Source organism: Spea bombifrons, chromosome 5 (genome assembly GCF_027358695.1).
Source record: "Spea bombifrons isolate aSpeBom1 chromosome 5, aSpeBom1.2.pri, whole genome shotgun sequence".
Taxonomy (NCBI): Eukaryota; Metazoa; Chordata; class Amphibia; order Anura; family Pelobatidae; genus Spea; species Spea bombifrons.
This window is the reverse complement of record NC_071091.1, coordinates 59,533,541-59,555,824: the sequence shown is the minus strand read 5'-3', so window position 1 is coordinate 59,555,824 and position 22,284 is coordinate 59,533,541. Positions and strand designations below refer to the sequence as shown.

Genomic DNA, 22,284 nt, shown 5'->3' with positions numbered 1-22,284 from the left:
CTGGTAATGGTTTAACCATTTCCTAAGCCATTCTACCTCGTTAGAGAATACATAAAGAAAAGATGAATTAAAAAAAAAAATGGCTCCAAGTGTATTGGAAAAATAAGAACATACAAATTTTGCCTAATTTTTGCACTGTTTTGTCCTGTTTACCCAATGCTAACCTTTACAGTTCCACTGAACATGATGGTGCTATGAAAGTCAATAATGGGAACACCGATAATAATTATCAATATTGTAAACTATCACATCTGTGACATTGTAGCCTTTGGTGTAGTAATGCAAATCAAGAAATGTCAATGATTATTATAATTATGTGCTTTACTTTTTATTATAGCATCATTTTGTTGGAGTTAGTAAAGGTAGGCACTGTTTTCAGCTTCCCTGTGGTGCATTTAATCTAAGGTTGGACCGATAGGCATAGTTTTGCAGCTACCGGTTATATAGGAAGAGTGTCAACACGGCTTCCGTTATAAATTAACCAGAGTCGCCTGAAATCTGCCTGTTATGTGTACTGTAGATAGAAGCTGGGATTTCTGCCCCATTAAGTGGTTCTTATTAAAGGGAATTTGCGTGTGAAATCATTTTTATCTATAATGAAGATAAAAGGATCTCCTCTTTTTAGAGTTAAAAAGCTTAGTAGGATATAAGCGTAAAGTAAAGTAGAAAGAAGTATACATTTGTAAAGAAACAGCACACAACAGAAGTTTGCCTTCACAATAAATTGATACCATAATGGATTATAAAAGAAGCTTTTTTTCTTTTTTTTTTTAAAGTCACACCTGCACCTTGGATTTATATAATCAGAATAAATCATTATTTATACATTGCAATACTATTTTTTAAGACCCACAGTTCCATCCATTCACCCCTTTAATAAATATAAATAGCTTGCAAGCAGGGCCCTCTCTACCCAATGTATAGGTTTGGCAATTTGTCGCTGTGTAAATTGTTGGTGCTATATAAGATAATAATAATAATAATAATAATGGCTGGAGACAAAGGGCTTCCTAGATACAAGCCACATACAAAGAATTCATTACTTCAAGTCATACTGTACAGTATTTTCTCTTTTAACTAGACATTTAAATGGCACATAGCATGTCATTCCACTCCATACTTTGGAGAGACCATTTCCAATGTAGTGTAACATACTAGAGCTAGAAATCATGTAACTCGCCGAATGGTAGATCAGTCAACACATATGCATATATAATAATATAGTATAGTGAAATCGTATCATCTGGTTGACCTGGATCTGAGGGGGACTCTGCTGTACTCACCTTATATTTGGAGATGTTTGGGGGTGCCAGTGCTGCTGAGTTAGTTGTATATTTGTATGGTATTGCGGCTACAAAAGAAAAGGCATACTTATCAGAGCGTTAACCACAAGCGCAGCTTTTCTGAAGAAGAAAAAAAGGCTTCTCGAACGAACAATTATTTGATAACAAAAAAAAATTGTACTTCAGTAATCTTCCACTCCTACATTAAACTTGGAACAAAGTATCTCTTAATTGCACAAGACACCGCTGGAATGAGTCAATAGCCTTGCACAAGTACGAGGAAGCCATGTCCTACCAGTAACCTTGGATAAGTCACTCACATGCATTAAAGGGATAGTAATGCCCCAAACAGCCTCACCAATTGGATTCAAATGAAAGAACTCGGTAAGTACTTCTAAACGCATTCTTTACCTACCAGCCAGCAAAAAAAAAATAAGTAAAAACAGCACATACACATGGGCAAATGGGTGTCAACAGACCTCCTAAAATTCCCTGCAAGCCAAGGATCTGATGGGGGGCTTGGACAACAGTGCTTATACATAAACAGGATTCACATTTACCCCAAAAATGAAACAAATTGTTTAAGTTGACACTCGGCATTAAAGTGCATATATTAACTGGAGTGTAACTTTAAAGAAAAAGAAAAAAAAAACCCAACACGTACACAAACATGTACGTGAGCTCTTAATACATCAGAGCTCCATTTTTCAGATATAAAGAAACTAATAAAAATGTGAAAGATTATGTGAATAATGTATATAGATGTGTACTGCATTTAATACTCTTCCTCCTCTGGAGCTAATGTGGGCAATTTCCATGTTCATTTTTGTAAGAGTTTACAGAAAAATATAGGTAGAAGAAACTTCTAGCCCTTTGTGAGATTGTATATTTTTATAAATTGACCTAGACAAATATGTTCATATTTTATTACCCACTATTTTTTTTTTTTTTTTTTTTTTTTTTTTTTAGAGATTTCCAGGCCTTCATATAGATTACTATAAGTGACCACTCGAAAAGTAGCCCTACGTAACTAATTAAATATTAAGGTTGATCAGTTGGTATGATAGTACTTTGCACCAAAATCACTTTTTTTTTTTTTTTACATAACCCCGATTGTTCAGCTTTGATGTAAAAATATTTTAGTTATCCAGTGTTACACAAGATTACATGCTGGTTGACAGAACACTTTAAAAAATAAAAAAAATAAATAAAAATAATTATAATGCATAGTTACTAATATGATCTTAAAACTAGGAGGCATGGTCTGGCACAAAAAAATGATGGCCTTAGCACTTTTTATTAAGACTATGATGTTCTGAATTACAATAAACCCAACAAGAAAGATTACAGCGTAAATCACATATACCAGGGGTCAGCAGGGTATCCAACAAGCTGCCATTTGTGGCGTCTGCCACCCTACCAGAGGGAGAATGGACTCCAGTTCAGGAAAGCCGTAAACAACATCAAGTTTAAGACATCAGGAAATATTACAAATAATACGATACGCAATTTAGCATCAGGCTTGAAACTTACCTGGTAGTTCTGGATGTCGGGATTATTTTTTGAACTGTAAAAAAAAATATATATATACACATTATACTTTAGTTGTTCACATTGTCACAAATACAGACAGATAATCTGTACATAAAAAAATAGCTGTTAGAAAAATATTTTCTTTTCTGTTTGTGACAAAGTATACGATATTATGATTAACCAGTACAGCTGAAACAAGTATCGTGAAAATACAAAATGATTGTTCAAATAAATTTAGCACAATTACCATATTAACAATCAATGTTTTTTTCAATTTAATATTCATAAAAATTCTTAGAAAAGCTATTAAACAAAATATATGTGTATTGTGTATATTACATTATTGTGTGTAAATCTAAATGTTTCTGCTCTTATGAGTGAACGGTTATTAGTTCAGTTCAGTGCCTCTTAAGTACTAGTACCTTTCAGACACTTAATGGACCCTGTATGGAAGAAAATGGTTTGCAGATGATATTGGGTCCTTCTAGAGTCAAAGCGGTTACATCCCATTTAGAAGATTCTAACCTTTCTCAAAAAAACCCAGGGGCGCAGCATATATCTCTCCGTTTAGTTACTCTTCACCTTTTGTTATGGGAGGTGTGAAGAGACGACAGGGACAACAAGAGAAACCTGTTAAGTTTGTTTTGCTACCTTTTGCCATGAGGTATTAACATAGGTAGCTGAAGGAATTAGCCTTTAACTTTTGGTCTCAGAGGTGACCAACTTTGGAAGATCTTATGAAACATGATCTAGCTTATTTACCCCTGCTTTATATATTATATATCCCACATTTAAGGAATTTAAGTTTAACATATGATTATGGAATTCCCAGGAATATTAATCGATTTATTTGACATCCAAATATGAGTGTTGGCTGCTGGGACTCTTATTTGCATTGACCTTATTTACGATAGAAAAATGTTCTATTCGTAGCACCTACAAATGACACGCCCGATTAGTCAGATAGAACCTGATTTGATTTAGGTTTTCATTGACAGTATTTCTAAATCCCTTACGATTACTCATCATTTAAACATCTAGATTGTACAATCATTTTACGTTTCAGCAGCCTATGTATAGCTACTAGAGTGACATTCAGGCCGCTTCCAAACAATGACATATACACAACATATTACACTGCTTTTTCTAAGAAGCTTTCTTTCTACCAGTTCTAAAACCTGGTTTCTGAATATCCCCGGGGTAGTCATGTTCGTGCCGACCAATCTTTTACATATCTCATCATAGATGAATTAGGCTTCAGGACAGATGATAAGAGAAACCTGGAGCTACTGAGATATCATTCAATAGATTCATCTGTAATTAAAAAGGACTGTAGTCTTTGTAATGGAACCAATCTGGCTCAACAGTGGCAACGTTCTTCCCTGGATCAATAATATTCAATAATCCCTGGATTAACTATGTTTAAACTACAATGCACATGTATACATAGGCTTCCTCATCATATTTTACTCTGGTTGATCTTGGAAAGACTAAGCTGTACCTATGATCACCATCTTAATATACTGAGCATTCCAGAGCTTTGCAGCTCTTAATTCTCTATTGAAGATAGAACCATGGCCCCTCTTAAATGTTAATCATCTCTGAAAGTTAGAAAGTTGCTGAAAATCAGAGAACCTTACAAAAACAGTATGCTTATTTCACAAACATATTAGGTAACTATAGTGGAGAAGGTAACACAGTAGGTCAAACATAGGACATACAGTATTTCCACAAGGTGATTCAAGGTCGAGATTATTTAAACATCAGCGCTTCACCTATGTATTAACCTGGACCCAATAGATGCTTGGATGAACGACTACATTTGCTGCAGCTGTTCCAACCTAACAAAAGTACTTTCTTTGAAATGGAGCAATTAAAATATTTACATGGGTAATTAGTAACCCTTCCAAACAGGTCAGCTCTCCTGAAGGTGTGCTTCTCAAGGTTTCTGTCTCATATTTATAAGAGATATTCCTAATATCAGAAATATATGGATCATATCAAAACACATTAAACTTAAATAACCTCAGCTAATTGAAACACTTGTAAATATTTGACTTTGAGTTTTATCTAGCAAAGCAAGACACACGCCACTTCATTCAAAGGCTGGAGAAAATGAGCAAAACCAGGCTGGAGAACTGGAGATGCACTCTTTTGGGCTTTATTTAAAATGTTCTCACCGATACTCGATATTTCTACTACATTTTTCAAGAATAATGAGCCGGCAGGGAAAAGATGTCTAATACGTTTCGTAATGACAGTTTATAGCTGGAGAATAACTATAACACATTAAGCTTTTGCTGGTGGATGAAACCAAAGAAATAAAAAGGCTTAATTATTTCCCTCTACGATCATCTATTTATACGTCTATAAAATATTATCAAATCAGTCAAAGTCTTAAGGGTGCATCCATTTACCTTTTTTAAGCACGTATTTTCAGACAATAATACGGTGGAAATGTAGTATATGTTCTAAGCTATAACACATTTCAGTGGGAGAATAAAATCCTTCCGTTATGAATAAAAAAGCTCAACTAATAACAATAGTGCTGATATAATTAAAATGCAATTTATAATTACACGAGGTTGCATATGGCTTTGTAGAATTTATATATATTATAGGTCGCTTCCATTTTCGGATATATTTGCATTACTAAGCCAAACACAAAACTGTAGAATCAAAGTCTGCAAGGCCAATATTGTTAAATGAATTGTGTTAGTACGTTCATGACATCTATTTATACGTAGTGATTGCTTTCTCACGCTGACGTCTGATTTTCCTGTATTCAATCTATACGGAAATTTTTAGAGCTGAAACAACGAATCGATAAAATCGATAATAATCGATAACGGAAATCGTTGTCGACGATTTCCGTTATCGATTAATCGAGTGATCGATTCGTCGTTGGAGCGCTCGGCTCCTTTAACCTACCTCCGCCAGCGTTCCCCGCTTCTGCTACACAGCTCTGCAGTCTCCGCCTTCTTCAAGCTACGTGACCACGGATGTGACGCGCTTCAACTATCAAGATTTCAATAAAGTTTTCAATTTGAAGTTGGAAGAGGAACGAGTCCGTAGCGGAGGTAAGTATTCTTTATGTCTATTGTCTATGTGCGAGACTGGGTGCACGGCAGAGTGTGAGTGAGTGAGTGAGTGGGTGGGTGGGTGTTTCGGGTGAGTGAGTGAGGGAGTGGGTGGGTGTACACGGCAGAGTGTGAGTGGGGGTGCACGGCACGGTGGGGGGCAGGGGATGCAGGGCAGGGTGTGAGACTGGGTGCAGGGCAGGGTGTGAGACTGGGTGCAGGGCAGGGTGTGAGACTGGGTGCAGGGCAGGGTGGGAGACTGGGTGCAGAGCAGAGTGGGGGTGGGGATGCAGGGCAGGGTGTGAGACTGGGTGCAGGCAGAGTGGGGGTGGGGATGCAGGGCAGGGTGTGAGACTGGGTGCAGGGCAGGGTGTGAGACTGGGTGCAGGGCAGGGTGTGAGACTGGGTGCAGGGCAGGGTGTGAGACTGGGTGCAGGGCAGGGTGGGAGACTGGGTGCAGAGCAGAGTGGGGGTGGGGATGCAGGGCAGGGTGTGAGACTGGGTGCAGGCAGAGTGGGGGTGGGGATGCAGGGCAGGGTGTGAGACTGGGTGCAGGGCAGAGTGGGGGTGGGGATGCAGGGCAGGGTGGGAGACTGGGTGCAGGGCAGGGTGGGAGACTGGGTGCAGGGCAGAGTGTGGGTGGGGATGCAGGGCAGGGTGGGAGACTGGGTGCAGGGCAGAGTGGGGGTGGGGATGCAGGGCAGGGTGTGAGACTGGGTGCAGGGCAGAGTGGGGGTGGGGATGCAGGGCAGGGTGGGAGACTGGGTGCAGGGCAGGGTGGGAGACTGGGTGCAGGGCAGAGTGTGGGTGGGGATGCAGGGCAGGGTGGGAGACTGGGTGCAGGGCAGAGTGTGGGTGGGGATGCAGGGCAGGGTGGGAGACTGGGTGCAGGGCAGAGTGGGGGTGGGGATGCAGGGCAGGGTGGGAGACTGGGTGCAGGGCAGAGTGGGGGTGGGGGGGCAAGGCAGAGTGGGGTGCAGGGCAGAGTGTGGGTGGGGGGCAGGGCAGAGTGTGGGGGGGGGCAAGGCAGGGTGGGAGACTGGGTGCAGGGCAGAGTGGGGGTGGAGGGCAGGTGGGGGGGGCAGGGCAGAGTGGGAGACTGGGGGCAGGGCAGGGTGTAAGTGTGGGGCAGGGCAGAATGTGGGTGCAGGGCAGATATTGTTTTTTACTAGATCATAACGAAATAAGAATGTTAATGTAAATTTTAAGTTGTTTTTTTAACATCCATTTCATTAAATTATTTTAAATAAACGAAAAATTTGCATATTGTTTTTTTATCCGATTAATCGATTAATCGAAAAAATAATCGGCCAACTAATCGATTATTAAAATAATCGTTAGTTGCAGCCCTAGAAATTTTAAATTGTCACTGAGCATTAAATGGTTACAATGCTCTTCTGATCAAGTCTTATTGCAGGCTAATCTTAGTAATGCCCTGTAAAACACCGGAGCATTCGTAGCATCTTTCCCCAAAAGGACAATATCATACCTCCCAATCGTCCCTCTTTATGAAGGACAGCCCCTCTTTGGGACCCATATCCATGTGCCTCTCTTTCCTCCCACGATGTTCCTCTTTTCTAGAAGTGCACAATATTTACTGGGAATAAGAGTTTCACAATGTTCTAAAGTGTAAGCAGCAGAAATTGTGTTTGTATACTCAATTGTATGAATTGTATTTCTTCTAAAAGCATCAAGTAAATAAACACCTAGGTAGGTCGGTATACCTGGAAACTCCGAGTTTGACTCCGATTCACTGGGCAAAGCCCTGCTTCCACCAGTCGGGTACGTCAGCAATGCATGGCCACATTCCCCACTGGGTAAAGCCATGCTTCCACCGGTTGGTCAGCGCAGTGATGTGTGGCCACACCCAATTCCCCACTGGGTAAAGCCATGCTTCCACTGGTTGGTCAGCGCAGTGATGGGTGGCCACACCCAATTCCCCACTGGGTAAAGCCATACTTCCACTGGTTGGTCAGCGCAGCATTGTGTGGCCACACCCAATTCCCCACTGGGTAAAGCCATGCTTCCACTGGTTGGTTAGCGCAGCATTGTGTGGCCACACCCGATCCCCACTGGGTAAAGCCATGCTTCCACTTGTTGGTTAGCGCAGCGATGTGTGGCCACACCCAATTTGCATATTCACTGTCCACTTCTCTTGTTTCTTGCCCAGCTCCCACCCACTAAGGGTCTTTTGGGACTGGCCCTGCCCCTACGTAATGCCAAACCCCCAGAAGAGGGATAGATCCAGGTACCCTACCCTGGAAACCCCCAGGCTTGTAGGCAAGACATTCCCTTACAATGTCCCACGCAAACATCTAGCCGTACCTCCTAAAACAAAGGTGCCCCTCTTTAGTCATTTGGAGGTATGGAATATGGTGACCAGCAAAAAAACAAAAATCCTTATAGCCAAGAAACTGAATGAATAAGTGCCCTCTGGAACTGTTCCACCTGTGCTTCGTATAAGCAACATAGAGGAACAGTAAGATAGGAACAGAGCAGTGACCAGAAAGCCCCATAGTAACGGCCTATCATTTATTATCAAAATGTAAATATTTTTCAAAGCAAAGCATGTTAATATTGCAATTCACCTAATGAGTACAAAGAACACACACAAATCAATAAGCCATTTAAACGGTCATGAAAACTCAAGGAAACTTTTCCTCATACATGAAGATACGGATTATATGTATATTATATATATATATTACCCATCTCTCAGTGTGTAAGTTACTACGGGGACATCTTAGGATATTACTGTTACCGAATACTATTTACAATCCCTATGGTGTATTAGTGCCAAAAGAATGGTCAGATCATAAAAAATGTCAGTCATGTTAAAACCAACAGAAGCCTAGTAAATTCAATGACATATGGTTTATCAAATCCAACAGAGAAAAGTCACATCTGTTCTAGATATAGCACACTCAACGACAAAAAAATGTTTTTCACTTTTCTCTGGCTTGCTATATCTATACAGGAGCCACAATGACTTGACATCCTTTGCCGGTATGATCTACAGGGAGTTTTACGATTATTATTTTTCCTGACATTTACTTCTCCCACCAAATATAAAGTACTTTGACACAAAAGTCAAAATGCCCGCAAGGCACTAAAGATGACAAGTCATGTATAAGAGTATTAAATATATTATTAAATATATTTAAAGATTTAGATTCAAATGTAAGAAAGAAGGCAAAAATAAGAGAGATTAATTCCAAACTTCTCTTTTGGAAATCTCTGATTGTCCACCCCAAGTGTAAAGAAGTCCAGACATGGACTTCCTCGCTCACTGGTGCCTTGATGAATATAAACCACATCCCACCGATATGGCCCATGGAGGCCAAACTGTACATTTGGGATTGTTGTTCTTTTTTGTGCAATGGAAATTGGTTTTGAATTTTGGTTCTGGATTGTTGTTATGAGCAGGATCAGACTGACATGTAAATAGGGGAGCAACAACTCGACAAGCTCCTGAGCGCGGACACACCATAATGGCAGGCTATTAGGTTGTGCCCATTCTAGGTTGAGTTACTCTTATGCCTTTGCATACATTTTCTCCGCTCAGGAGTCTCTTGGGTTCACCTCCAAGTGTAAATGTGAGTCCAGAGATGAACCTCCTTGATCACTTGTGTCTAGAGGGGTACCAACCCCATCCCAACTGATGACACCCACGATGGCACAAGAACACATTTGGGATCATTGATTCCCTCCTGCAGAGGTAATTTGCCTTGTATTTCAGTTCTGGACTGCCTTTGTGAGCGGCATCAGCCTGATATGTCAATAGAGATTTTTCCTCTGAAACGGCGCAAGTGAGAAAAAAAACACTGATTCTAAGTAGGACAGACCATTAAGTTGCTGCCTGTTCCCAGTTGATGTTCTCATATCTCTTCGTAGGTAATTAATAATCCTTCTGCACCAGTATTTTCTGTTATTTTATTGTAAATGTTATAGTCTTCCCATTCTAAAAGTGCTACAGAATCTGTCAGTGCTCTATAACTAAAATGTAAAATTAAATAACTATGTTTGATGCTGCATTCCCTGTTGAAAGGATTAAGTGGCAGAGGTACAGAATACCCAGCCTGATACCACTCCAGTGATTTGGGATAAACAAAGTTCTATAACTGTACAGATGTACATACTGTACACAAATTGCTTATATGTAATAAGCAAATTGGACCTGTCAAGACAAGCTAGCTTACGTGCCTACTTTTAATGTATCTGTTAGCTTGGTATAAAACACTTGTAACATCTCAATCACAGTTTTAATTTTAGCACCAATGGTTTAAGATGATGTAAGAAAAACAAGATAAGGTTGCAGAGCATCTGACAGCACGGATAACACTTTTGTAATAGTTGCTTTTGTTAGGACTTGGAAGCATCAGTCATCTAAATGACATCTTTTACAATGGAAGAATAAATGTGCAAGGGAAATTTGACTTACCAGAGTTGAGGAGCCTTCATGGGGTTTGCTGAAAAATATATACACATATTACTTAGAACATATTACACATAGAACTAAAGCATTTTAGGAACACGGCTATGTGAGAAAATGCACTGGTACTTGATGGAGTTTAACATAAGAGAAAAGAAAAGTGATATAGGGAGCAATCAAGTGTAACTTGGCCTACTTGACTGGCAACTGGCAACACTGAGTTGTAACTGGCAACACTGAGATCTATTGACAACTTGGAGAGGAGTCTGCTGCTCACTGAGCAAGCTCTCTCGCGGGTAGAGGTGGGGGAGGATAGCGGGATGGAGGTACAGGACAGTCAGGCAGCTAGCTGGGTTACAGTTAGAAGGCGGGGTAGGGGGAAAAGCGCCAGGGAGGCTAGTCCTGATCTAGCACACCCCAACAAGTTTGCCCGGTTGGCAGATGAGGGGGATGTTAGTTCAGAGTTAGCAATACTGCAGCAAGTCACTGCCTCTGACCTCCAGAGCGGTGTCTGCTCCAGTAAGGAGGGAAGGACGAGCACAGGGCAGGCCAGACAGGTGCTGGTAGTAGGGGACTCTATTATTAGGGGGACAGACAGGGCAATCTGTCACAAAGACCGGGATCGCCGAACAGTGTGTTGTCTGCCTGGCGCTCGAGTTCGGCACATCGCGGATCGGGTTGACAGATTACTGGGAGGGGCTGGAGAAGACCCAGCTGTCATGGTGCACATTGGCACCAATGACAAAGTAAGAGGTAGGCGGAGTGTCCTTAAAAATGATTTCAGGGACTTAGGTAGCAAGCTCAAGGCAAGGACCTCCAAGGTAGTATTTTCTGAAATATTACCTGTACCACGTGCCACACCAGAGAGGCAGCGGGAGATTAGGGAGCTAAACAAGTGGCTCAGAAGCTGGTGTAGGAAGGAGGGGTTTGGGTTCATGGAGAACTGGGCCGACTTCTCTGTCGGATACAGGCTCTACGGTAGGGACGGGCTGCACCTCAATGGGGAGGGTGCAGCTGTACTCGGGGAGAAGATGGCCAGAAGGGTGGAGGAGTGTTTAAACTAGGGAAAGGGGGGGAGGGAAACTACAATATAGAAGGGGAAGATAGTATAGATAGAGAGCTGGGGCATATAAATGTACCTGGGGGTGGAGCGGAGGGAGGGGTTAGAATAGTTAATAGGGATAGGCTTGATAGGAGAAAAAACCATACACCTCTAAATTGTATGCTTACTAATGCCAGAAGTCTGACCAATAAAACTGGCGAACTGGAGTTAATAATGTCTGCAGAAAATTATGACATAGTGGGTATAACAGAGACATGGTTGGATGATAGCTATGACTGGGCGGTTAACATACAGGGTTATAGTCTATTCAGGAAGGATCGAAAAAAACGAAAAGGGGGAGGAGTTTGCCTTTATGTAAAGTCCAGCCTAAAGGCCACACTGCGGGAGAATATATGTGAGGGAAATGATGATGTGGAGTCATTATGGGTAGAAATATATGGAAAGAAAAATAATAAAATACTGATCGGGGTTTGCTATAAGCCACCAAATATAATTGAAGCAGCAGAAGATCAATTATTAAAGCAAATAAACAAGGCAGCAAATCACAATGAGGTGGTTATTATGGGGGACTTTAACTATCCCGACATAAACTGGGAAACCGAGACCTGGGAATCTCATAAAGGAAACCGCTTTCTGACTATAAGTAAAGATAATTATCTGTCCCAAATGGTACAGGACCCAACCAGAGGGGGCGCTCTACTGGACTTAATATTAACCAACAGACCTGACAGAGTAACTAATGTGCAGGTCAGAGGGCACCTAGGAAATAGTGATCACAATATAATACATTATAACTTGTCGTTCAATAAGGGAACTCTTAGAGGAGCCACAAGAACTATGAACTTTAGGAAGGCAAAGTTTGATCAACTAAGAGAAGCCCTTAACACTGTAAATTGGGAAAATGTCCTCAAAAACAAAAGCACAGATATTAAATGGGAGATTTTTCAAAATATCTTAAATTCTCACTGTGAAAAGTACATACCGTATGGGAATAAAAGTGGCAGGAGCAAGAGAAAACCAATGTGGATAAATAAAAATGTAAAGGTGGCAATAAATGGCAAAAAAAAGGCATTTAAGCTACTAAAACAGGAAGGCAGTGAGGAAGCACTAAGAAGCTATCGGGAAAAAAATAAAATATGTAAAAATCAGATAAAAGCAGCAAAAGTGGCGACAGAAAGACTCATTGCCAAAGAGAGTAAAACAAACCCCAAAATGTTCTTTAACTATATAAATCGTAAAAAGGTTAAAAATGAAAGCTTCGGCCCCTTAAAAAGTAATGAGGGAGACGTTATAGACGGGGATCAGGAAAAAGCGAATCTATTAAATATATTCTTCTCTGCTGTATTCACAGAGGAAAATGAAATGCCAGGTAATATACAGCAGGATGAGATAAATGCCCCAGTACATGTCGCCTGTCTAACCCAGGAAGAAGTACAGTGCCGCCTAAAAAAAATCAAAATAGACAAATCACCAGGTCCAGATGGCATTCACCCCCGCGTTCTAAGGGAGTTAAGTAATGTAATAGACAGACCCCTATTTCTAATATTCAAGGACTCTATAGTGACCGGGTCTGTTCCCCAGGACTGGCGCATTGCAAATGTTGTGCCAATATTCAAAAAGGGGACAAAAAGTGACCCGGGGAATTATAGGCCTGTTAGTTTAACGTCTGTTGTATGTAAACTGTTTGAGGGTTTCCTAAGAGATGCTATTTTGGAGTATCTCAATGAAAATAAATGTATGACTCCATATCAGCATGGGTTTACAAGGGATCGGTCCTGTCAAACTAACCTGATCAGCTTTTATGAGGAGGTGAGCTCAAGACTGGATCGGGGAGAATCGCTGGATGTCGTATATCTTGATTTTTCCAAAGCATTTGATACGGTGCCACATAAAAGGCTGGTACATAAAATGAGAATGCTTGGGCTGGGGGAGAATGTGTGTATGTGGGTAAGTAACTGGCTCAGTGATAGGAAACAGAGGGTGGTTATTAATGGTACATACTCTGAGTGGGTGACTGTTACTAGTGGGGTACCACAGGGGTCAGTTTTGGGTCCTATTCTTTTTAATATATTTATTAATGACCTTGTAGAGGGATTGTATAGTAAAGTATCAATCTTTGCAGACGATACTAAGCTCTGTAGCGTGGTTAACACAATAGAGGACAGTGCACGATTACAAATGGATCTGCATAGGTTGGAGGCTTGGGCTGGGATGTGGCAGATGAGGTTCAACACGGATAAATGTAAGGTTATGCACATGGGGAAGAAAAATCCAGGCTGGGAATATGTATTAAATGGGAAAACACTGGGGACGACTGACATGGAAAAGGACTTAGGAGTCTTGGTTAACAGTAAATTTACCTGTAGCGACCAGTGTCGGGCAGCTGCTGCTAAGGCAAATAAAATCATGGGGTGCATCAAAAGGGGCATGGATGCCCATGACAAGGAAATAATTCTACCATTGTACAAGTCACTAGTCAGACCACACATGGAATACTGTGTACAGTACTGGGCACCAGTGTACAAGAAAGATATAGTGGAACTGGAGAGGGTTCAAAGACGGGCAACCAGAGTAATAAGGGGAATGGAAGGACTGCAGTACCCAGAAAGATTATCAGAATTAGGGTTATTTAGTTTGGAGAAAAGACGGCTTAGGGGGGACTTAATAACTATGTATAAATATATAAGGGGGCAGTACAGAGATCACTCCCAGGACCTATTTATACCCAGGACTGTATCTATAACAAGGGGACATCCTCTACGGCTGGAGGAAAGAAGGTTTCTACACCAGCACAGACGGGGGTTCTTTACAGTAAGAGCGGTGAGACTATGGAACTCTCTGCCAGAGGAAGTGGTAATGGTAAACTCAATAAAAGAGTTTAAAAGGAGCCTGGACGTGTTTCTTGAAAGCAATAATATCACAAGTTATGGATAGTAGATTAATAGGGACAGAACGTTGATCCAGGGATTTATTCTGATTGCCATATTTGGAGTCGGGAAGGAATTTTCCCCCTGGTATGGGGCAATTGGCATCTGCTTCATAAGGGTTTTTTGCCTTCCTCTGGATCAACACGGTAGGGACACAATATGTATATAGGTTGAACTTGATGGACTTTGGTCTTTTTTCAACCTTATGAACTATGTTACTATGTTACTTCATTTCTAGGTAGCAGACCCATGGAGAAGCAGACATGAGGGATACAGTATGTCTTTGCACACTCTCAACATAATCTCCACTAGGGCCAGAGTTCAGGATTATAGTGCCATCAGCCTGAAAACACCACAATAAACCAGCTCTGCGATGTTTACACAAAAACTGCCAAGCAAGGTGAGGCTCAGGAGTCAACAGGTTCCTATTAATACAATAATTATATAAAATGACAGTATATTTAGTAAAACATTAAGTGAAATTAGTATTAAATAGTAAGTCAAAACAAAAATACCATAATGGCAGTGAGGATACACTGATATGTGGGGTATTAACAAAAAAAAACCCAAACCTTTGAATGTTGAGTGTCTTCTTGATGGATATCGTTTGCTCGGTCGCCTTTCAAATGTGCTAGTCCTTCTTAGTCTTCCAGCATGGGTTGCTTGGTATTCGGTACGACCACTAAATATATTAACAAATCAGCATTTTATCTATATGGCCAGTGATAAGAGTAAACTACATTTAATGCAATGTAAAGCTTAGGACCCTACACTGGGTATTAAAAGGAAGTCTAGCATCCCAGGCAGCCCTGCCACTGAAGAATGCATATCAAAAGTACTTTGGGGCTGTGGTGAGTATACTGCACATGGAGGATGCATTTGTACTAAGAGAATAAACGAAAAGAAATTCAGCTACCACAAGCATTAAAGTCCAAATGACTTTTGCAACGTCAGCTTTTCACATATTGTAATAATTCACCTTCGGAAACTACCTACAGCATGTGCTTTGTAAAATCAGCATAGCAGTCTGTATTTTGATGTGGCAGAACTGCGTTATATTTCCCATTATCTCCCTTCTCCTCATAATTCCTTACAAAGCCTGCCTAAGCCAATCAGTAACCTAACACAAGTGGATAAAAGTTAACTGGAGGTTAAGATGAATATATTAGGGGCCATGGTAGCATAAAGTCAAAAGAAAAAATTAACCACTATATATTATTGAGACTTTTCTGATGTCAAATGAGACTAGATTGGATCCATGTTTGCTAAACCCACTACTGATTTCACCTGAATCTGAATCGTGATCCCAGTCTCATGAAGTCAGATCGGTTGGCTTTATTATTGACCGGCGTTCGAAGTCTGAAGAAAGCATGATGCTCCACCGCACATTTCCACAAATGTTTACATGCTCTAGAGTTATCCAAGCGGAAAACAAAGGTATGCACCTGTTCTCTACCCTGCGTTTAGAATTAAAAAAAATAAAATTGAGAAATTATTATATCATCTACCATTTATACAAAACTATAACCACTGGTAAAGAACTATGCATACCTGGTCATCATCTTCCACAACAACAAGGGTTAATTTGCTTTTCTTGAAATCCATTTTGGTAATTTTAGGCCTAACAAAGAAAATGTAATGGTTAAAAACATCAAATAAAGAAAAGGTATTAAAACCAGACTATTCCTAGCTCAGTATAGTAAATATGGAGCAGTCACCAAGGAAACCAAAAGAATTTTCATATTTAGCACCAAAAGCGGCGCTATATTTTCCACTGGCTAACTACACTGAAGCTTCATAATGTAAATGGCTCCAGATTAAATCTCTTTCATGACCTTATACGTCACCTGAAGCCTTACTTGCGTTTAATCATAATGATTGGTCCAGTCAGTTTATTTTATTACATAGAATCTTTACTGTTTGGTATCTTGTCTGCAATTAAATTATAAAGTACATAAAGTATATTTGGCTATAATAAATGCATTATAATAATTCAGAACAGAAACAAAGGATGCTATCCAAATAAACGATTAAATGTGTTATAAAAGTTGTAAATTACCAGAAGAATAAACCTATTTTGTTTGTGCCTTCAAATATTAAAATCCCTGTAGGTGTTAGTCCAAGTGCATAGTCACAGCCATCCTTCCCCTAAATAAAAAAAGTATATAGAGATTACTAATAGGTAATGCTGCTATGGAGCAATTTACAATAAAAAAATAATAACCTTAAAAAAATTCTGACTATTAAAAAAAAAAAAAAAAAAAAAGGAGAAAGGCAGAAGGAGAAAGGAGAAAAGAGAAAGGCAGAAGGAGGAAGAAGAAATGTTATCCGTTGAATAAATCATTTAACAAGCACAATCCTTAGAGATCCAGTTATTTACTTTCTTTGTATTAAATGCAGGCACTTCTGCAATCCTGTGGCCACAGAGAGGGCTCATACTTTAATGGAGAGGACACAATGGCCACCTACATTCTGGAGATACTTGTATAGCTTGTTGTACCTTTACTATATGCATATCTACGCCGTACATTTCCAGCCACTTTGCTTTATTCAGGTAGCAGAGTTCTGCCTGTGCTGGTGTCTTCCCCCTGGAAAAAAAAGATCCACTTATCTACCGCATGCCATTGGATAAAGAAGAACAGATCTCTGGCTAATGAGGTAACGGAAATTACATTACATTAATATAAAAAAGGCATAGAAAAATAGGCTTATAATTTTATAGGAACCCTTCCTTAAAAGGCAGTAAAATACTCAGACACTAGATGGGTTTAGGACAAATACAAACACTTTTACAAAAAAAAAGGAAGCAAAAACTAGAAGAATGTAAGAATGATAGAAGAAAAGTATATATACTTGTAAAGAAACACTTTATTGTGAAGAAATAGTGCTGTGAAAAATCTCAGGTGCTTAGAAAGGCTTACAGTATTCAGAGAAGGGATTCATGTGGTATCCTCTTTTATGACATAATTCACCTACAGCTATAACTAAGCGCTTAGGTTTTTATTTACAATAAAAGCCCTATAAGACTTGGTAAGAAGTACACTTAAGCCTTATGGATGGATAATGTTATATATATTTCGAAAGAGAGAAAATCGTATAATGCTGTCAATTTCTTATAGAGGATTGATTTAGGAATGGAACATTTTCTTTCTTTTTCCCTTCGAGGGGATACTGGCCTTGGGTTATAGGTCCCAGGCTGTTCATACTGTATACCTGCATTCCGTCCACTTGCGAAAGACATCCAGTTCCATCGCTTCGGTTTGGTTTGGAATGAAACGGAACTCAGACACCAGCTCCGGGGAGTGCTCCGGGTGCTCACATTCACCAAGCTCCGCTGCACATAAACACAAGGTATACGGTTACGTGGCGGCGACTGAATTAACTTCGGAAACTTTCTTCATTTAGCAGGTTTTTGTTTTTTTCATTTTAGCTAAAAAGGTCACGTCGTGTTAGTTGAAAGACTGATCTTATACAATTAAAGATCACATGAAACAAAATAAACCATTGAGCTTATGAATCAAAAGCAATACTTTGATAAAAGTTGTGCGGTTGCCATGCCACCCAATGGGTGCAACCTGTTAGCACATTTAAGATGCTCTCTCTACGAAGCCATCCAATTGTCAGTAAATATATTTCATAGCGGTACTGTGGGACATTTCTGGAAATTCTGAAGGAAATTAGTAAATAGGCAAAAAAAGGAGAAAATGATAGGTTACTATTTTACCCCAAGAATGCCAGTAAACTGCAACATATATAATTATCAGAACGCCAATGACATTTGATGTAGCAAAGTCTATAATCAGGTGTGAAACTGCAATAGATCCAAATACTTAAGCGAGAAAGTAGATGCGCGTCTTCTATACATAGTTTCCACAACAACGCGCTGAAATAGTTCTTGCGCTCACAATGGCAGCCTATTTATTTGCACAATAAAATGCACCGTGACCTATAGAATTATGTGCAAATGACAGGATTTAATAAATTGGCATTACAATGCCTTCTTTTGTTCTTTTATTCTTGCATTCAAACAGCCTTTCGAATTCTTTAAAGACACGTAGTATGCCTATTGAGTCGCACTTATATGAAATAGAAAACACCATTTGAATCTAAGAGTAAAACAGATGGCATCAATAAACAAAATATGGAAAAAAAAAAAAAAAAAAAAACACATTAGGAGTGGAACATAACCGTACTGCAAACACTAAAGCATTGGAACAAGGAATTCAGATAACAAAATATGTCAAATAAAGAAGTTAAGAGGTAGATATCTACATTAATTCACATCAAAGTGGCATGAACTGACACAAATTTATGGGGAAAGCCCTGTAGAGTTAGGGTTATTTAAGCTCCTGTCCTTTAAATTGAACATTTGACTAGGAAGCTGTCAGAATGCTTAATATAGCCCATGGAAGAACAAACACTACATCGGATATAGGATTTTATTTAATGGTTATTACAATATATTCACCTGATTTGGCCATGCACTTTAGTTTTGTTGTCTTTCGAGATTTATTCAAGTTATATCATATATTTGGTAATATATTTAATAATAATAATAAATAAAAATCTCCTGAAGCTCTGTAAGTGCTCACTGATGTCACATAATGGGTACCTGTAGATCATCAAAAGCAGTCTGCAGCCTTCATATGCCAAGGAACAATTAAGGGTGATAAGCATACAATTGGGAGGGGTGGGAAATCGCGATAGAATGCTCCTCGGTCACACAATAACCAACATCACATTATAGAATGGAACAGGACACCCCAAAGCTGCCCAATAAACCAAGTGCAGCTGCTCCAAATTGTATGAAAAGTCACTGATGAGGCTCTTAAGTATAAGGTACATCAGAATAAATCAATCCTATTCATTTAAAGCAACGAACATGTAAAACTGCTACCGGTTCAACACAATAAAATGTTTACTTTAAATGTTCAGAGCTCTATACCTTGTAGGCACAAAGCTGCCAATTCTACTGAAGTCTCATAAGGACATTTCAATCTAAAAAAGAAAAAAACCAAACAATGAAAGGTTAATTACACTTTACTGACATTGGATTTTCATATTTTCATGCATTATACACACACACACAATATACATACATATATACACACACACACACAATATATTAGTAAAATGTTTCTGAACTGTGTTCCCTTTGCCAATAAACTAACTTATATACTGTATATATATTTATTCCCCCCCCCAAAATATCTTCACTGCTCCAAAAATGTCTAGTTTTAGTTGGATGCAGATTTACACTTACATTAAATTTGCATGTCTGCTATTTTGTAACGTAAGGAGCTTTTCCCCCTCACATAAGAGTGTAGTAGACAGGTGGAAAAGTCTCCCAGCAGAAGCAGTAAAGGTTCCCACTATGGGAATTTAAACATGCAGCCAACAGACATAAGGCTAGTCTAGATACATTTTGTTTACATAAAGAGTTTTTTTTTTTTTTTTACGAATTGAAATAAAAAGAATTCTTACTTTCCAGATAGAATATCTTGTCTAAGCTGTAATACAAAAAGGTACCTAAATAGGGAAAGAAATTAAAACAGTAGATGAGTTAGTCAAAACCAGCATCAGCACAGCTTGTGTCCAGCCAAGTGGGGTGGAAATCATGATTAACCATAGCCAACTGGAAGATCATGGCTAACGTGCCTGTTCCATTTAGACAAAATTTCAAGTACATTTTCAGGCAAGTGCCTCAGTTACTGTTGCGGGCCGCGGGGACCATGGGCCAGTTAGCGATCTCCCATGACTAGCCTACTGAGCTCTGAAATTGGTCAAGGTCTCTGCCTTTGAAGAACAGACGTAAACTACACTTGACCATCTCGCAATGTACTGAACCAGAGCGACACGATAAGACGTCATATTCTGACTTCAATATATTGTGAGCGGTTGGACAGGTAAAGTAGGCGGATAGTCCTGCCTCTAACTATGCCCACCTCAATCAAGGTGTCTGCTTCCGGCAACTTAAATGTTGGGGCTAATCGAGAATTATCAGATGATGATCTTCCTTTCACTTAAGTATCAGAGCAATACAACTTCTCTTTCCATCTTCCAGTAAGAATAAAGGTATCTGTCTATCCATCCTCAAATCTGAAATCTCTGGAGAGCAATATCATCATATCATTACACTCAAACAAGACTATCAGATATACCAAACATGCTGGGGTAAATATAACACAATCTGCATCACGCAAAAGCAACTTCGAACAAAACTAGTGGATGCAACCAAGGATCATTCACAGTAACCACATAGCGTCGGGGAAACTCATATCCTCCAATGGTTTTCATACCCAGTCGTCAAGACTGAGCAATTTCAGTGCCTCAACTGGTTTACAAAGAACCTGCGCCTGTGAAAACTTGGCAGGACAAAGATATCCTTAAGTCACCTGTACTCAAACAAGGATATTAGAAACACTAAACTATGGGACAATTGGGTTACTGATGCCAACAAGAAGAAACCGTAGTGTTTTTGTTTCAGGTTGGCACTAGAACAGGGGTGCACAACTCCAGTCCTCAATTCGTGCCTATCCCAGCTTAAGCATGGGCATAGCGCCTAAACATACCTTGTAAACTCTTCGTGGAGATTGTTCGGTTCTGAAGAATAATATTTAATTCGAAAGTGCAAAGTATAAGGAGGTCCAACTAGTGAAAGAAAAAAAAAAGGAAAAGCTTTAAACAAAATATCAAATATCAGCACGTTTATTTCATCCATTCAAAAAGAAACAAACATTCAACAGATGGCAGTTTATTTAGTTCAATAATGAAACAAAACAATATAAATGTGCAGTGCAATCATGAAGTAAAGGGTATTTTAGGAGGCATGATGCATTCACCGCTTTATTTATTTTATATGTGTGTATATATATAATATATATATATATATATATATCTATCTTTATTATTATTATTATATTTTTTGTTTTGGGGCTACAGAAGGTTTACAGCAAGAGAATTTTTTTTCCAAATATCTGACTTTCCAAATTTCCATGTAAATGACCAAAACTCTATTGCAAAAATGCTCTTAATAAAAAAAAAGTGCTACCCTATCAAGATGAAAAATTTTCACTGCAGGTCAGCAATGAGCCATAGAGAAGCAGTTCACCGGGGGCTACACAATTGCTATAAAATGTTCTTTGTTGCCGTCAAACTGAACATTACTTCTAGTTATTCTGAAAGAAATGATCCATTAGCAATGATACACAGGAGGAACAGGGCTCTATTACCCCAAGTGGAAAGAGATATTGCCCTGCGACAATGTAATGCATTTGCATAAGCTCTTTCCTATGTATGTGTAGAGCAAGCATAGCCTCCTGGTCTGTCTGAAACTGCCCTCTAAGCACGGTAATTACAAGCAATTTATCAGGTTACACACCAGGGTGGCCACTTGGTGAACATGCTTTGAAGAAGATGGTGTTTGTACAATTCTGTACATTTCCTGGTCACAAGCACAGTCATTTACCCGACAACAAAGCACTGGCATACGTTACAAGAAATAAAAATGAAGAAACATTCGCATTAAGCTAGCAAAAACATTGCTTCGATGCATCAGCACGGCTGAAAATTCTCATCGGAAGATTAAGATTTTCTTTATAGCAGGTAGCTGCAGACCAACAATAACAACGCAAGGTCAATGAGGCTCGTAAATGGACCACACAATATCATTTGGTGATTTCTTTAGCATCTCCTCAGAAGAGGTTTCTTAACCCACTGACAAACGTCTGTATGATATAGATAAATCTACGTTTGTCAGCGGGTTAATATCACAAGCGTTGAAGGATGATGGTACGTGGTAATAACATCTGCCATTCTTGATTGGCAACAAAACAAGACAGCATGGTCAATGGAGAACTACAAAAACCTACCTCATGGTCAGTTACGGGCATTTCAGTTAAAAGCACCTGCCCTATGACCAGGTATTATCCGATTGGCTTAGGCAGGTATACCACCAGGGTACATA

At 39.6% G+C, this 22,284-nt stretch overlaps 1 protein-coding gene across 2 annotated transcripts in view; it reads right to left on the bottom strand.

Moving 5' to 3' along the window:
- Positions 1-22,284, bottom strand: part of LOC128497278 (band 4.1-like protein 4B) — a 55,806-nt gene that overhangs the window by 1,482 nt on the left and 32,040 nt on the right. The window contains exons 4-15 of one of the 2 annotated variants that reach the window (XM_053467259.1): positions 20,891-20,969; positions 19,803-19,847; positions 19,264-19,316; positions 17,532-17,652; positions 16,819-16,906; positions 16,378-16,466; positions 15,870-15,939; positions 15,606-15,775; positions 14,891-15,000; positions 10,338-10,365; positions 2,817-2,850; positions 1,284-1,351 (exon numbers count right to left, since the gene is read on the bottom strand). In XM_053467259.1, coding sequence (XP_053323234.1) covers positions 1,284-1,351; positions 2,817-2,850; positions 10,338-10,365; positions 14,891-15,000; positions 15,606-15,775; positions 15,870-15,939; positions 16,378-16,466; positions 16,819-16,906; positions 17,532-17,652; positions 19,264-19,316; positions 19,803-19,847; positions 20,891-20,969 — 955 coding nt within the window. Of the gene's footprint in view, positions 1-1,283; positions 1,352-2,816; positions 2,851-4,327; positions 4,418-10,337; positions 10,366-14,890; positions 15,001-15,605; positions 15,776-15,869; positions 15,940-16,377; positions 16,467-16,818; positions 16,907-17,531; positions 17,653-19,263; positions 19,317-19,802; positions 19,848-20,890; positions 20,970-22,284 lie in introns of those variants that run through there. The other variant, XM_053467260.1, reaches the window with a different exon arrangement.